Source organism: Camelina sativa, chromosome 5, assembly GCF_000633955.1.
Source record: "Camelina sativa cultivar DH55 chromosome 5, Cs, whole genome shotgun sequence".
Taxonomy (NCBI): Eukaryota; Viridiplantae; Streptophyta; class Magnoliopsida; order Brassicales; family Brassicaceae; genus Camelina; species Camelina sativa.
Window position 1 is genome coordinate 13,112,602 of NC_025689.1, and position 15,300 is coordinate 13,127,901.

Below are 15,300 nucleotides of genomic sequence, written 5' to 3' on the forward strand. Positions count from 1 at the left end.
CATGTCTACTACTTCTCCTATGTCTATGACTACCTCTACTTCTACTTCTTCGACTACTATGGACCAATCTTCCTCGGAGACTCCATACACTCTGCATCCATCTGACAATCCAGGTTCCCTAATCACCCCGGTCTTACTTCGTGGTGATAATTATTCTGAATGGGCCACCGAGCTTTGGAATTCTCTTCAAGCTAAGCAGAAGATAGGGTTTATTGATGGTTCGATCCCCAAACCAACCTCTAACCCCGACCTTGCTCGATGGATCTCTACTAATTCTATGATTGTGGGTTGGATACGTACTGCTATTAATCCACAAGTTCGTTCTACTGTTTCTCATGTTCCCAAAGCTTTCAAACTCTGGGAATCTCTCAAACGTCGGTTCTCTGTCAAAAACGGTGTTCGAAAACATCTTTTGGAGGACGACATTACCAACTGCAAACAGAACGGTCAGTCTGTTCTTGAGTTCTATGGCCGTCTATCCAAACTCTGGGAAGAGTTACAGACTTTTACCTCTACTACTCCCTGCACCTGCGCTGCTGCTCCTGAACTTGACAAGGAACGTGAAGACAGACGGGTTCACAAATTTATCTTTGGACTTGATGAATCTCGCTTCAGCACTATTAGGTCTCAGATCATTGATGAAGATCCATTGCCGGACTTGAATAGTGTTTATTCTCGCGTGATTCGTGCGGAACAACATCTCAACAACATGCGTGCTTCTGAAGTCAAGCAAGATGTTGTCGGCTTCTCCGTCAAAACAGAGTTTGCTCCTCACTCTGTTTCTCCTGATGTTGCTGCTATTACCACTCGCAGTCGTGATCCTAATCGTTCCTGCAGTCACTGCAAACGTACGGGTCATGAAGCTTCAGAGTGCTTTCTTCTCCATGGTTACCCTGATTGGTTCTTTGAACAACAACGTTCTTCCTCTGGTCGTGGTGGTCGCGGTGGTCGCGGTGGCGGTCGTTCATCCTTCTCTGGTGGTCGAGGTCGTGGTCGTGTGAATGCAGCATCAGCTACTGTCAGCAATACACTCTCTTCTGTTCCGACTGATCAAATCTCTGCTCTCATTACGTTGCTTCAAAACCAGCAGAGTCAACTGTCTACGGAGAAATTGTCTGGTAAAACCGCTCTCACTGATGTCATTATAGACACTGGTGCTTCGCATCACATGACAGGCAATTTGTCTTTGTTGCGTAATACTCTTGATATACTACCTTCTGCGGTTACTTTTCCAGATGGCACTGCCTCTCGTGCTACGAAAATAGGCACTTTGCAACTGAATGGGGACTATTACTTGTCCAATGTTTTATATGTTCCCGACTTCACTTGTACTTTGATTTCGGTGTCTCGTCTTCTTAAACAGACCGGTTGCATTGCTATTTTCACTGATACTCTATGTGTTTTACAGGACCGTTTTACGAGGACCCTGATTGGCGCCGGTGTAGAGCGAGAGGGAGTCTACTATTTCAAGGGTGTCAAGGTTGCACATGTTCATCAAGCTGGCAAGGGCAACATCTCTCCTTCGGTTTTATGGCATCGTCGTCTTGGCCATCCTTCATACAAAGTTCTTTCTCAATTACCGGTTTTAGATAGTTTGAAAGTTGATTTTGGTGATAAACATTCATGTGATATTTGTTTCCGTGCTAAACAAACACGGACTGTTTTTCATGAAAGTATTAATAAAGCTTCGACTCCTTTTGGTTTGATACACTGCGATGTTTGGGGACCCTATTGCACTCTTTCTTCTTGTGGAGCTGCTTATTTCTTAACTATTGTTGATGACTACTCAAGAGCTGTCTGGATCTATCTTATGTTAGCTAAGTCTGAAGTCAAAAATTTGATACATAATTTTTGTGCCATGAGTGACAAACAGTTTGGCTGCCCTGTCAAAGCTGTCCGTACGGACAATGGGACTGAGTTTATGGCTCTCTCTTCCTTCTTTCGTCAACATGGCATTGAACATCAGACATCATGCGTCGATACACCACAGCAGAACGGCCGAGTGGAACGTAAACACCGTCACATTCTAAACGTTGCTCGTGCCCTTCTCTTTCAAGCTCAGCTTCCTGTTCGGTTCTGGGGTGAGAGTGTGTTGACTGCGGCTCATCTAATTAATCGTACCCCTACTCCTCTGCTTCACGGGAAGACACCGTATGACATACTGTATGGAACTTCTCCTTCTTATGACTCACTTCGCACGTTTGGCTGTCTGTGTTACTCTCACCGACGTCCGCGTGACAAGGACAAGTTTAGTGATCGCAGTAGGAAATGCATATTCGTGGGCTATCCTTATGGTAAGAAAGCTTGGCGGCTCTACGACATTGAGAGACGAGAATTCTTTACAAGTCGTGATGTTATTTTTCTTGAAGAACAGTTTCCCGGTCTCTCCGATTCTGTTCATGAACCGTCTCTAATGACTCCTTCGTCCTGTGTCATTGATGACTGGTCTCCTACATTACCTTCCTCTACTCCGTTGTTGACACCGGTTCCGACTCTGCAATCTATATCAGACTCTGTTCCACCGCGTCCTTCGTCTCCTACTTCCCCTGTTCCTGATACTATTACTTCATCTCCGGCTTCTCCTACTACTGATCAGGCTATTACTCCAGTTGATTCTCCACCTCTCTCTCCTAGGCCGGCTGATTCACCAATAGTCGAGTCTCCGGTTGTGTCTTCTGATACATCTGATCCTACATCACCTGGTCTTCCTGAGCTACTCGGTTGTGGTCATCGGGTGCGACAACCCTCTGTTCTACTTAAGGACTATGTTGTCAAGACTTCACATGTGCACGCTTCCCCCTCTCTCACTTCATTGTCGTCTAATCCTGGTTCTCCTCATTCGGTTCCAGGTAACACACCTTATCCCATTGTTAATTATCTATCGCAAGCTAATTTTTCCACTGGTCACAAGGCTTTCATGGCTGCGATTACTTCTGCTGTTGAACCTACGAGTTTTAAACAAGCCATTTTGGACGATGTTTGGAATGATTCTATGAAGGATGAGTATTCTTCTCTTACTATGCAACACACGTGGGATGAGACTACTCTTCCTCCAGGCAAAACAGCGATTGGTAGTAAATGGGTTTATAAGATCAAACATCATGCCAATGGTACGATTGCTCGCTACAAATCACGCTTGGTGGCTCTTGGGAATCGTCAACGTGAAGGTGTTGATTACAAGGATACATTTGCTCCGGTTGTTAAGCCTACTACTGTGCGAGTTCTACTTGAGATTGCGGCTGCCAAACGATGGGAGGTACACCAAATGGATGTGCAGAATGCATTTTTGCATGGTGACTTACATGAGGAGGTGTACATGAAGTTCCCTCCTGGCTTTGAAAATCCGGATCCTACTAAGGTGTGTCGGCTGCATAAGGCCATCTACGGGCTTAAGCAAGCGCCTCGGTGTTGGTTTGCTAAGTTAAGTACTGCATTGAAGTCTTATGGTTTTAAGTAGAGTCGGCCTGATTACTCTCATTTTTCTTACATTAAAGGGAAGGTTTGTCTACATATCTTGGTATATGTTGATGATTTTGTTATTTCTGGCAATGATCTCTCCACTATACAGAAGTTTAAGAACTACCTCAGTCAGTGTTTTCACATGAAAGACTTAGGGAAACTCAAGTACTTTTTTGGTATTGAGGTGGCTCGAAATACAGAAGGCATTTTTATTTCTCAACGTAAATATGCCTTAGATATCATTGCTGAGACTGGTCTTCTTGGTTCCAAACATGTGCCTACTCCTATGGAGGTTAATCATACGCTTCTCCGCAATGATAGTCCGTTCTATGACAATCCTGCGGCTTATCGACGTTTGGTGGGACGCCTTATTTACTTGACCTTCACAAGACCGGAGCTGTGTTATGCTGTTCACATTCTGTCCCAGTTTATGAAAGCACCTCGTCAAGATCATTAGGATGCTGCTATTCGTACGGTCCACTACCTTAAGGGTTCTCCGGGTCATGGAATTCTTCTTCGTTCTGATTCTGATCTGCGACTCACCGCCTATTGTGATGCTGATTGGAATGGTTGTGCTTTGTCTCGTCGCTCTGTTAGTGCCTACATTGTTCTTCTTGGTCCTTCTCCAATTTCATGGAAGACAAAGAAACAGGATACTGTGTCTCAGTCTTCTGCTGAATCGGAATATCGTGCTATGGCGTACACGTTGAAGGAACTTAAATGGCTTAAGCAGTTGTTGTCTACGTTTGGTGTCGGTCATCCTCAACCTATGCGGATGTTTTGTGACAGTCAGTCTGCCTTGTATATTGCTGCTAACCCTGTTTTTCATGAGCGGACTAAACATGTTGAGTCAGATTGTCATTTCGTCCGTGATGCGGTTCAAGACAAGCTTATCACTACAGATCATATCACTACTAAGGAGCAGCCTGCAGACATTCTTACAAAAGCTCTACCTGCTCCAACATTTGAATATTTGCTGTCCAAGTTGGAGATTCAAGATCTTTCCCCTCCAACTTGAGGGGGGGTATAGAGATAACTACATAATATATCTTGTTGTAATCTATCTAATATTTAGGCTTATCATATATTCCTGATACTTAGGATCTCCATTGTATAAATACCTCTGTTCATCTATCAATAAGAGACAACTTAATTCTTCCATTCATAACAGAAATTGAAATCCTCTTTCATTCTGTTGTTGGCTTTGCGCGGAGGTCGCCAACATTATTAACCTATGTTGAACAAAAAAACATTATCATTTAAAAAATTTCTTCAAGCGAATATGCTTAGCTGTTTGTATATCAAGATCATTTACTAACAAGAATGTTGAGTTTGCCATCAAACTGCGAGGAGATGGTTTGCATCAGCTTTTCTCTCTCAGGACGAGATGTTACATCACATATTGAACCACTCACTTGAAACCCTTTCTTTTCCCATTCGCTTAAACTTTGATTGAGCTTAGCTTCAGATATGTCACATACATGGATTCTAGCTCCAAAACCAGCTAATTCCTCCACTATGGCATACCTAAACAATACACAAACTTCTATTCCTTGAAATCTTGACTATTTAGGATGTTATAATAGAAGCATATAACAGAGAGTAGTAGAGATGATAAAGAGACAAGAAAGACGAACCCGATTCCGCTAGCTGCACCGGTTACAACTTACAAGAGCTGTCATACCTTGAAGACTCCATCTTTTATCCATTTTCCTTGTATCTTACTAGAAGTGACCAAAAATGCCACAAAGTATAAGTATACTGTGAGTGTGGATCAGATAAGTGTCAATTATATTATTGAGTATTTTTGTACGTGTGGTTGATAAATTATTGTTGGAGAAAGATATTTTAAAATATCGATCTTTTTGTTTTGTTTTTGCATGAATCATCTTTAATATATTTTTGTCTAACACCTACATAATTTAAGTGTCCCAAACAAAAATCGCTTTTTATATAGTCAACATCTTCAATAGAGAAACCATCTGTCAGTTGAGTCATCATTTTGCATAGGGATCGTAAAGCATAATACTGTTATATCACATGATTATGTCTTTGGGCTTGATCGAGTAAGTTGATGAGTGTCGAAGCCCATCTTTCTTAATTTGACTCGAAGTTGTGCTCTTCTTTTACTCTATGTTATGAATATTTACGCAGAGCAGAGAGAGGAACTTGGTCCCAAAAAGTATATACAGCATTAACGCTAAACCTACAAATCCAAATCATCTATTTTGTTGACATTCAACTTGAAGATTTGCTAATTGATCAAAGTTTCAAATCATTATTGTATAATGAATCTTTTTAAGTTTCAAATCAAACAAAAACAAACAGTCTACGGTTTAGTGCTGAGGCTTGTAAGAAAAGCCGTTAATAGTGAAACCTCCATCAACAGAAATGGTTTGACCTGTTATATAAGAAGCTGCAGGAAGACATAGAAATGCCACAAGTGATGAGACTTCATTTGCTTCCCCAACACGTCCCATCGGTGTCGTACTCTCCACTGCGTTTTTAAACTCCTCATCACTGAGGATCTGAGAATTTTTTTCAATTAAGATTACGAAGTATATATAATCTTTGGCTTAAGTTAAAGATTCACATGTTAAGATTCACATGTAATAATTTTATTATTTTATCTTATTTTTGTAGTATCAAGGAGATTTTTGTTTTTATAAATTTCTAATTTAATAGCCTTACATCGGTAACTAAAGGAGTTGCTATGACCCATGGACACACAGAGTTAACCCTTATATTGTCACTTGACTCACATGCTAAGTTTCTTCCTAGTTGATTCAAAGCTACTAAAACAAGCATTTATATATACACATATGTTAGTTAATTAAGTCGACCATTCGCTGTCTGAATATATACATACATATATACCTTTACTTGCTCCATAGATGCATGAACCGGTATCAGTATGCACAATTCCAGAAACAGAGGATATGAACACGATACTCCCTAAACTCGAAGCTTTTAATAATGGATGAGCGAGCTGTGAAAGATGAAAAGCTGACTCGAGATTTGTAGCCATTACAAACGAGTATTCTTCTGCTGTAAACTCTGTAGCCGGCTTGACTATAAACGTTGCCGCATTGTTTACCTACATATGTATAGATATTAGATAGATAGATACAACAAAAACACTATGTTTGGTTCTTGTACATCCCAAGTCCAAGAAGGAAGCTTATATATGTATACTTACAAAGATGTTGAGTTTTCCTTGGAAGAGAGAGGAAACGGTTTCCATGAGTTTCTCTCGTTGCTCACGAGAAGAAACGTCGCAGACAGAAGCGGTGACCTGAAACCCTTTTGCTTGCCATTTACGTAAGCTTTCTTGAAGTTGAGTTTCGTCTCTTGCACATGTGTGGACTCTTGCTCCCAACATAGATAGTTCCTCCACCACAGCTTCCCTGTTCATGATCTCACAGGCAAACGTACGTAGTTAGTACTTTGATAGTTGAATATCAAAACACAATAAAAGAGCATATATATAAGATGTGGACTGACCCGATACCTTTAGTGCCACCGGTTACAAGAGCAGTCATACCTTGAAGACTCCATCTTCTATCCATTTTTTTTGTATCTTACTTGAAGTGACCAGAAATGCCCACTGATTTTATGTTGCAATGAATTTGGATCAGATAAGTGTGAAATTAAGATGTTTTTATGTGTGGTGTGGAAATATTATGTAGTCGTATGAGAGAACAATGACTAAAATATGTAAGATAGTGGTCCTGACCAATACTTACTCCCTTAGACCTTGTTTATCGGGTGTTCAACCCCTGATTTTTAGTTTTTTTATGCCAAAAAATAAAGCAAAACAAAAGAAAAAAATCTAAGGGGAGTTGTTATATAGTATCCCCATATCTGTTGTAAGAGACGCTACGTGTCAGCGTGCTACTGGACGAAAGTTTTTGTTAAGAAACAAAAAAAACTTCTCGTGTTTCTCTTTCTTCCTCTTCTCTCTCTTTCTTTCGCCTCTGCAATCGGAAGAGATTTTTCTCTCAAATCGGAACCAATCGGTAAATCTCCTTCAGCAATCTCTTTCTCGTGGTATGAGTCTCTTTTTGATTGTAAGAATTCTTGTTTATTGAGGATTTAGAAATTAGGGTTCTTTGATTTTTGAAAATTAGGGATGTTTGAATAATCAGTGTCTGTTTGTGTTTTTAGGCATAATTGTAATTAGGATTAACAAAATTAGCCATGATTGATTGCTTTGTGTCTGTTTTTGCGATAAACATGTTAGCAAGCTTCTTGTAATCATTGGACTAGCCACTAAACTAAACCACTAGAGAAGAATATTGACGAAGTTGCTTTCTTAGTCGTATTGTTCTTGTAATCATGGTTTTGAGGTTCTTGCGTATCGTTTTCTCCAATTGTGGTGATGTGTTGTTGAGAAGCTTTTTCCGGGTGCGATTCAGCTTGCTCAGGGAGTTAGGTTGGCTATGGCTGTTTTAGCTAGGATTTATCGCGATATTGGTGTCTTGAAAGAGCATCTCGCTGGTAGTAGGGAAAAAGAGACCGTGGTGGTGAAAGTCTCCGCTTCAGTTTGTGAAGGTTTGGGCTTTAGAGAGAATCATGGAGTTTCAACCACCAGTGCAGCCAAGTCAGTTAGAGCCCTTTGAACCACGTATAGCACGGTGACACCAACATACTGATCATGCTGGCGGTCAGGATGTGTCCTTGAAGATATTAGAGCGGTTGTGAACTCGGCCAAAGAAAGCTTTGAGTTTTGACTATAGTCCCTGTGAATAACTTCAAATTCCAAAGGTTTAAGTGGAAAATGACCGTTTGATTCGTGTAATAAGACCTGAGAGACCACTGTAGGCTTTGGTCGGTGTTTGAGGTTCGCAAAACTGGTTGAGTGTTTTTTTCCATATATTAAAAGGTAGGGTTCAATTAATAGAGTTATCATCTCCCCTGCCTCTAAAATCATCATGAAGCTTAGAAGGAGAAGGGCTTCGGAAGTGGTGAGTGTTCCTAAACCACGTTATTAAAGTGATTGATTATGTTCTTCGTAATACCTCCAAGTGGTCTATGGTTCCGAGGAGAGCTTGTTGCCTGAATGCTTATACATTATCTTTCGGAGGGCAAAAGATTTTGGGGGTGGAGTATTCTCGCTTGCTGCTACCATCATGTGTGATCTCATTCATAAAGATCCCACTTGTTTCAATGCTTTAGATTCAGCTAGTATAACGTCTTGTTCTTGTTTGTTTTTGGATTAATAATGCAGCTCGGCTACTAACAGGTTGATCACATCAAAGGATCATGCATTGGTCATCTCGATGCTGATGGGGTGTACACTGACATTGTTAACACTTTCTTGAAACGATATAGGGTGATGCCGACAGTGGAGTCGACAGGCTATGGCAGAAGAAGAAAGTTGAAGCCAAACAACAGTAAGACCAACAAGCTTTGTTTTCTAGTTTCTAGGTTTCTTTTTGAAATCTAGATGTGAACCTTTGTCTTCATCACAATCTTCATCACAATCTATTTCTCTTCATCAAAATCTTCTCTTTTCACCTATGTAACATATCCATCAAAAGTTAAATCATGATTCATGATGACTCTTATTTAGTATTCTCTACTACTATATCAAGTTTGAGTTTCATATTTACTATCTCTAGTTTAACAAGTTTGAGTTTCATATTTACTATCAAATTTCAAAAAACAATTTTTTCAAAAAATAAATGCTTACAAGATGATTTGGTTGAGAATATTTTGGCAAAATTTTTAGCTAATCAGTATTAAAATTAATCATTCTCTCCATTTATAAATTGCATTTCTGTTGTAATATGTATTAATGTTTTTATTATGTTTTGTATGTTTGAAAATTAATAAAAATGGAATATTTTCTAATTTTATAAAATCTTAAATGTTTACACATTTATACCACTTATATTCTATTTAAAATTTTTAAATTTTAAAAAACAATTTTTTCAAAAATAAGAGACCCAAAATAAGAACCTACCAATAAATAAGAAAATTTTATCTAAGAGATCATGAGTTCTTATATTCCAAACAGTACACAATTAATTCATAAAAAATTTAAGAACTCCCCTTACTCCAACCCACCTATAAACATGCTCTTAGTCCCTTTTCTTTTTCATTAGCGCCCTCACAAAAGAAAACTGAAACTAGAAGTCTTAAATACATGGAAAAACTTCGCTTACAACTTTTATTTATAATTAAAAAGGTTATTTATGAAAATACTTCTATTTTTAACACATGGATAGGCTTCGAAGTTAGTAAGATTTTTTTATTTTATTTTCTTGAATGGAGCAAAAGAAGTTTGAATGGAGATTTTTTATTGTGGCCTTTACAGACCTAAGAGCATGTTTATCGGTGGGTTGGAGTAAGGGGAGTTCTTAAATTTTTTATGAATTAATTGTGTACTGTTTCGAATATAAGAATTCATGATCTCTTAGATAAAATTTTCTCATTTATTGGTAGGTTCCTATTTTGGGTCTCTTATTTTTGAAACTATTGTTTTTTAAAATTTAAAAATTTTAAATGTAATAGAAGTGGTATAAATGTGTAAACATTTAAGATTTTATAAAATTAGAAAATATTCCATTTTTATTAATTTTTAAACATACAAAACATAATAAAAACATTAATATATATTACAACAGAAATGCAATTTATAAATGGAAAGAATGATTAATTTTAATTCTGATTACCTCCAAATTTTTCCCAAATATTCTCAGCCAAATCATCTTGCAAGCATTTATTTTTTGAAAAAATTGTTTTTTGAGATTTGATAGTAAATATGAAACTCAAACTTGTTAAACTAGAGATAGTAAATATGAAACTCAAACTTGATATAGAAGTAGATTGACTAAGCCGTCTTGGTCCGATGATCTTTCTCTAACATTTTTGATGAAAACTCTGCGACTAAAGTTCCGAATGATCTTGTTATAGAAAGCTTTTGAAAGAGTCGTCTTCCAAATACCAGCCATACCGTAAAGCCCCAGGACTTGAACGCCAGAACTGGATTCAACATCAAACACATCCATCAAATCCTTGACACGTGATTCCAGCCAACAGTGTATTCTCCCACTGTCTCTGGTGTATTGCTCACTTCAGCTAAAACTCTCTTCACCACAAGCCCAATCATATCATCATCAACACAGTCTTCTCTGCCAAATTCCAAAAACACACCACATAACATCAAACAAACAGCAGCAATCACTATCATCCTAAATTCAATTCATCATCTATGAGTATGTCTAACATGATTATAAATGCAGATGAGATCATGTATCCTACCTCCAAACAAAACCAGAGAGATTCCCAACTAATTTCATAGCACCTCTCCATCTCTCAATCTTCTCCTCACCAAATCTATTCGAGTGTTTCACAAAATCCTTACGATCGCTCTGTTTGCGGACATGAGAAGGATCGACCTCGTAAAAAATTGGAATCATCGGACGTTTCAGAGAAGCTCTAAGATGACAGAGCGTAGCTAATGTATCAAGGCACCAGTGAGAATCAGCGTACCTAAGTGATCAAACAACGACGGAAGCAGCAGAGTCTTCCATGGCTGCGACGAGACTCGGAGCGATCTCATCACCTCGTTCCATACCTTCCATGGTAAAACAGATAAAGTTCACATCAACACAACACAACACCTATACACAACACAACACATAAAGTTCAAACTGGTACAACACAAAGTTCACATCAACACAACACAACACCTATACACAACACAACACACAATCTTTTTAAAACTCATGATCATAACCAAACTAAAGTTAAAACCGTGCAAATCCTGGAGGATATCGAGAAATTTACCTTCCGTATCTGCTAAAAAGACGTTCAAGATCCCTGGTACGAGTCCTAGATGATAAACGGCCAACATAGAGACGAGTGTTTCCATAGCGGTCATCATAGCGAGGCATTGTCAAGCTGCAAAATTTTCCCACCATAATTATATCAGACGCATATACATATGAACACAAATCATAAAAACAATGAATCCCGAAAGATTAACATATTCAGAAGCGATACAAGAAGAAAAATTCGAGAGGAAATAATGTAAATCCCTAATCAGATTACGCCGAAGAAACCTATTGAAGAAATCTAAAGAGGAAAGGAAGCACAAAACCAATTCAAATCCCAAAGTAAAGATCGAATTAAAATACATCGGAACCCAATTTTTTCATACCTGGAGACGGAGACGAAGAAGAAGAGTGTGAATCGAAGTAACCCTTACAATTTCGAAACAGAGGAAGTGAACCTTCTCCTTCGATTCCAAACACATTCAAATTTCATCTTTTCTCGTTTCGGGATTGTGATCGCCAGAGAAAGAGAGAGAGACGAAAGTAAATAAAAATCGAGCTTCCCAAAAAAAAAAATTTCTCTTGTGTATTTGTTTTCTGGCCAACACAAAAACGACACGTAGCATCTCTTAGAGCAAAGATGAGTATACGATATAACAACCTCCCTTAGCATTTTTCTTTTGTTTTGAATTATTTTTTTCCTCCAAAACAATATCAACCCCTTTAAGAGACTGCCGATAAACAAGGTCTAATACCCCAATGAAACGATAAACGTACTCAGGGCTGCTCCCTCTGAGAATCGAACCTGTGACCAAGATCATATTTTCGAACAGCATAACCAACTTAGCTAAGAACTAGTTTTGTTAACTTACACAAATCATTTCAATATATTATGTGGCCTAAAGTAGATGCTTTAGCTGCTTTAGAGGTGGGCCGGGCCTGAACGTACTCCAATATGGACTTACAATACATGATAGAGATAGAAGAAAATATCATAATATAATTATTGCAAAGAATAAAAAAAGAGTTAAATCTCTCTACAATATAAAATCTCAAAAACACCTTAAAGTAAGCGAATTCGCACTAATTTGTCTTTGTGACTGTTGCGGCCCAAAAGTACGGTTTACAGTACAAGGTAAGCGTCTTTTGTCATTTTTGAGTCGCGTCTTTTGTATATTTTTGGTTGTATCTTGAATCTTATTCAGGTATTTGGACGCTATGTTGGAGTTTGAAGGTTTTAGAACTTGTTCGTGTCAAAAACGGGAGTTCGAAGCAGAAACATATAGTTGGTGTTTGAAGACAAAAACGGACCGATCGGTCCAGCCAACTAACCAATTGATCTGTTCCCACAACGTTAAAGAAGCAAAATTCTAGAAGCTGCCGGATCAATCATTCCAGCAAACTGACCGATCGATCCGTTCCCACGACGTCATAGAAGCAAATTTCCGAAAGCTGCGGACTAATCCGTCCAACACATAGATCGAAAGATCTATCAATCCCAAACGTAACAAACTCTGTTGGACCGATCGGTCCATTTCCTCCACGGCTTATTTTGTTTTTCCTTAACTGCTTTTGGTTTTCCTATTTCTGTAATGAGTATTGTTTGTACCGGGGATTGCACAATACTAAGTAAATAAGTATTTAGGGAAAGACTGAAGCTGATTCTTTTATTAACGATGAAAACGTGAGGTCGTCACTAGCACGAGTCAAGATTGAGCTCGTCAGTTCACAGGAGAACTAACAAGCTAATATTGATGAGCTCGAAAGTGGAAAATGAATTACACAAAAGATAATAATGCAAAGTATTGCTCTCCGGGTATTGTCCGGGGTCAGGATGATGTTCCCAATAAATGTTATTTCCTTATATAGCGGACTGTTGACCTAGGATTCTCTAGGGTTTGCGTCGTGAATTCCCGAGATTGTCCTTTGCGGATTATTAATGACTTGTATCCAATTTCGTCGGATCGAAATTACAATTAGTGAGTCTTGTTGGACCGAGTGGCATATTAGGCGCAGCCCATGTCCAACAAGTATAAAAACCCCCAAAACCTAAATCACCAACTACATTCTATTTTTCTGTAATTTTGCTGCACTGAAGATTTTTGTAAGCCATATTTCTTAACAATTTTGAGAAGAATTTTAAACTCTTTTGCTTTTTATTTCATCAATCTAAATATATCTTAATCGTCTCTTTACATACCTTTTTTTTTAATTAACAAAAGAAAAGGTCTCCTTAAGTTGCTACATATTGCAATTTTGAATTCCAAGAAAAAAAAAAACACATGAAACAAAAACAAACAATCAACGGTTTAGTGCTGAGGCTTGTAAGAAAAGCCGTTGATAGTGAAACCTCCATCAACGCAATTAGTTTGACCTGTTATATAGGAAGCTGCAGGAAGACATAGAAATGCCACAAGCGATGAGACTTCATTTGCCTCTCCAACACGCCCCATCGGTGTCCTACTCTCCACTGCTTTGTTAACCTTTTCATCTCTGAGCATCTGAGAATTTTTTTCACTCATGTTAAAACTATGAAGTAATAATATAGCTTTGACTTAATTAATTAAAAAATCACATGTAATTATTTTAAAAAATTCTTAATAATCTGAGAGATGTTCACTTAAAATTAAATTACGAAGTAAGAAATATATGATCTTTGGCTTAAGTGAAAGATTCATATGTAATAATTTAATTCTTTATCTTATTTTTGTAGTATGAAGGACATCTTTGTTTTTATAAATTTCTAATAAATAGCCTTACATCGGCAACTAAAGGAGTTGCTATGACCCATGGACACACAGAGTTAACCCTTATGTTGTCACTTGCCCACTCGCATGCTAAGTTTCTTCCCAGCTGATTCATAGCTCCTAAAACACACATTTATATAATTAAGTCTCAGAACACGATGCATCAGTCGCTGTTTGAATATATACATACATATAATATACCTTTAGTTGCTCCATAGATGGATGAACCGGTATGCACAACCCCAGAAACAGAGGAAATGAAAACGATGCTCCCTGAACTTGAAGCTTTTAGTAAAGGATGAGCAAGCTGTGAGAGATGAAAAGCCGACTCGAGATTTGTAGCCATTATAAACGAGTATTCTTCTGTTGTAAACACTGTAGTCGGCTTGTCTATAAACGTTCCCGCATTGTTTACCTACATATGTATAGATTGATAGATACAACAAAACACTATGTTTGATTCTTGTACATCCCAAGCCCAAGAAGGAGAAGCTTATATATATGTAAACTTACAAGGATGTTCAGTTTTCCCTGGAAGAGAGAGGAAACGGTTTCAATGAGTTTCTCTCGTTGCTCACGAGAAGAAACATCGCAGATAGAAGTGGAAACCTGAAACCCTTTTGCTTGCCATTTACGTAAGCTTTCTTGAAGTTGAGTTTCGTCTCTTGCACATGTGTGGACTCTTGCTCCCAACATTGATAATTCCTCCACCACAGCTTCCCTGTTCATGAAACACACTAACATAGTTGGTTCTTCCGTACCAAAATATCACAATACATTACAAAAAACATATAAAACATTCATGACTCACCCGATGCCTTTAGAGCCACCGGTCACAAGAGCAGTCATACCTTGAAGACTCCATCTTTTCTCCATTTTTCTTGTATCTTACTTGAAGTGACCAGAAAAGCCACAAATTTTATGTATACAATGAATCTGGATCAGATAAGTGTGAAATTAATATGTTTGTATGTGTGGTGGAAATATTATGTAGTCGTGTGAGATCAGAGAACAATGACTAAAATATCTAAGATAGTGGTCCTGACCAATGGATAGGCTTCTTGTTCTTAGTTTCTTTAGGAAAACTTTTCTTACAACTTTTATTTATGGATAGGCTTCAAAGTTTGTAATATATTTTTTATTCTTGAATGGAGCAAAAAGAAGAATGTTTTGTAAAACAGAGAAGAAAGGACAGAACTTTCATTATTGGACTATTACAATAATGGTTTGTTTTCGGATATATCTTCTTATTAGGTTTCTTGTTTTACCAATACAGCAATACTGAAAGCGAAGCCATATTGCATGACTTT

General features: G+C 38.1%; 2 protein-coding genes and 3 long non-coding RNA genes across 10 annotated transcripts; 1 reads left to right on the plus strand and 4 right to left on the minus strand.

Moving 5' to 3' along the window:
* LOC104786754 lies at positions 4,777–5,249 on the minus strand. The gene is made up of 2 exons (XR_002038036.1): positions 5,097–5,249; positions 4,777–4,986 (listed from the first exon to the last, which is right to left on the minus strand). It is a non-coding gene; the product is annotated as an uncharacterized LOC104786754 (long non-coding RNA).
* LOC104786753 (tropinone reductase homolog At2g29150-like) lies at positions 5,739–7,101 on the minus strand. Of its 3 annotated transcripts, XM_010512201.2 has the most exons (4): positions 6,964–7,101; positions 6,659–6,866; positions 6,337–6,556; positions 5,739–5,987 (listed from the first exon to the last, which is right to left on the minus strand). In XM_010512201.2, the coding sequence occupies exons 1-4, from the start codon at positions 7,026–7,028 to the stop codon at positions 5,977–5,979; spliced, it is 504 nt and encodes a 167-aa protein (XP_010510503.1). In that variant the 5' UTR covers positions 7,029–7,101; the 3' UTR covers positions 5,739–5,976. The 3 variants fall into 3 exon arrangements, with proteins under 3 accessions (XP_010510503.1, XP_010510502.1, XP_019101446.1); XM_010512200.2 differs by lacking the exon at positions 5,739–5,987 and having other exon boundaries at positions 6,017–6,556; XM_019245901.1 differs by lacking the exon at positions 5,739–5,987 and having other exon boundaries at positions 6,018–6,556; positions 6,971–7,060.
* LOC104786751 lies at positions 7,281–9,074 on the plus strand. Of its 2 annotated transcripts, none has more exons than XR_767637.2 (2): positions 7,281–7,509; positions 7,878–9,074. It is a non-coding gene; the product is annotated as an uncharacterized LOC104786751 (long non-coding RNA). The 2 variants fall into 2 exon arrangements; XR_767638.1 differs by having other exon boundaries at positions 7,282–7,478.
* On the minus strand, positions 10,108–11,819 carry LOC104786750. Of its 3 annotated transcripts, XR_002038035.1 has the most exons (5): positions 11,630–11,814; positions 11,257–11,370; positions 10,960–11,044; positions 10,729–10,838; positions 10,108–10,598 (listed from the first exon to the last, which is right to left on the minus strand). It is a non-coding gene; the product is annotated as an uncharacterized LOC104786750 (long non-coding RNA). The 3 variants fall into 3 exon arrangements; XR_767636.2 differs by having other exon boundaries at positions 10,729–11,090; positions 11,630–11,819; XR_767635.2 differs by having other exon boundaries at positions 10,729–11,044; positions 11,630–11,815.
* LOC109133091 (tropinone reductase homolog At2g29150-like) lies at positions 13,391–14,947 on the minus strand. The gene is made up of 5 exons (XM_019245898.1): positions 14,802–14,947; positions 14,504–14,711; positions 14,192–14,405; positions 14,004–14,110; positions 13,391–13,744 (listed from the first exon to the last, which is right to left on the minus strand). Exons 1-5 carry the CDS (start codon positions 14,864–14,866, stop codon positions 13,553–13,555), a joined length of 786 nt encoding a protein of 261 aa, XP_019101443.1. The 5' UTR covers positions 14,867–14,947; the 3' UTR covers positions 13,391–13,552.

What these genes read in the sequence shown, in the direction of transcription:
- LOC104786753 (XM_010512200.2), bottom strand. Translation starts at nt 7,028, where the DNA reads ATGGATAGAAGATGGAGTCTTCAAGGTATGACTGCTCTTGTAACCGGT. An exon ending in GGTGGCACTAAAGGTATCGG is followed by an intron (nt 6,867 to 6,963) that starts GTCAGTCCACAT and finishes GATCATGAACAG; the next exon opens with GGAAGCTGTGGTGGAGGAAC. An exon ending in AAGGAAAACTCAACATCTTT is followed by an intron (nt 6,557 to 6,658) that starts GTAAGTATACAT and finishes ATACATATGTAG; the next exon opens with GTAAACAATGCGGCAACGTT.
- LOC109133091 (XM_019245898.1), bottom strand. Translation starts at nt 14,866, where the DNA reads ATGGAGAAAAGATGGAGTCTTCAAGGTATGACTGCTCTTGTGACCGGT. An exon ending in CATCTATGGAGCAACTAAAG is followed by an intron (nt 14,111 to 14,191) that starts GTATATTATATG and finishes TGTGTGTTTTAG; the next exon opens with GAGCTATGAATCAGCTGGGA. An exon ending in CAACTCCTTTAGTTGCCGAT is followed by an intron (nt 13,745 to 14,003) that starts GTAAGGCTATTT and finishes AAAAATTCTCAG; the next exon opens with ATGCTCAGAGATGAAAAGGT.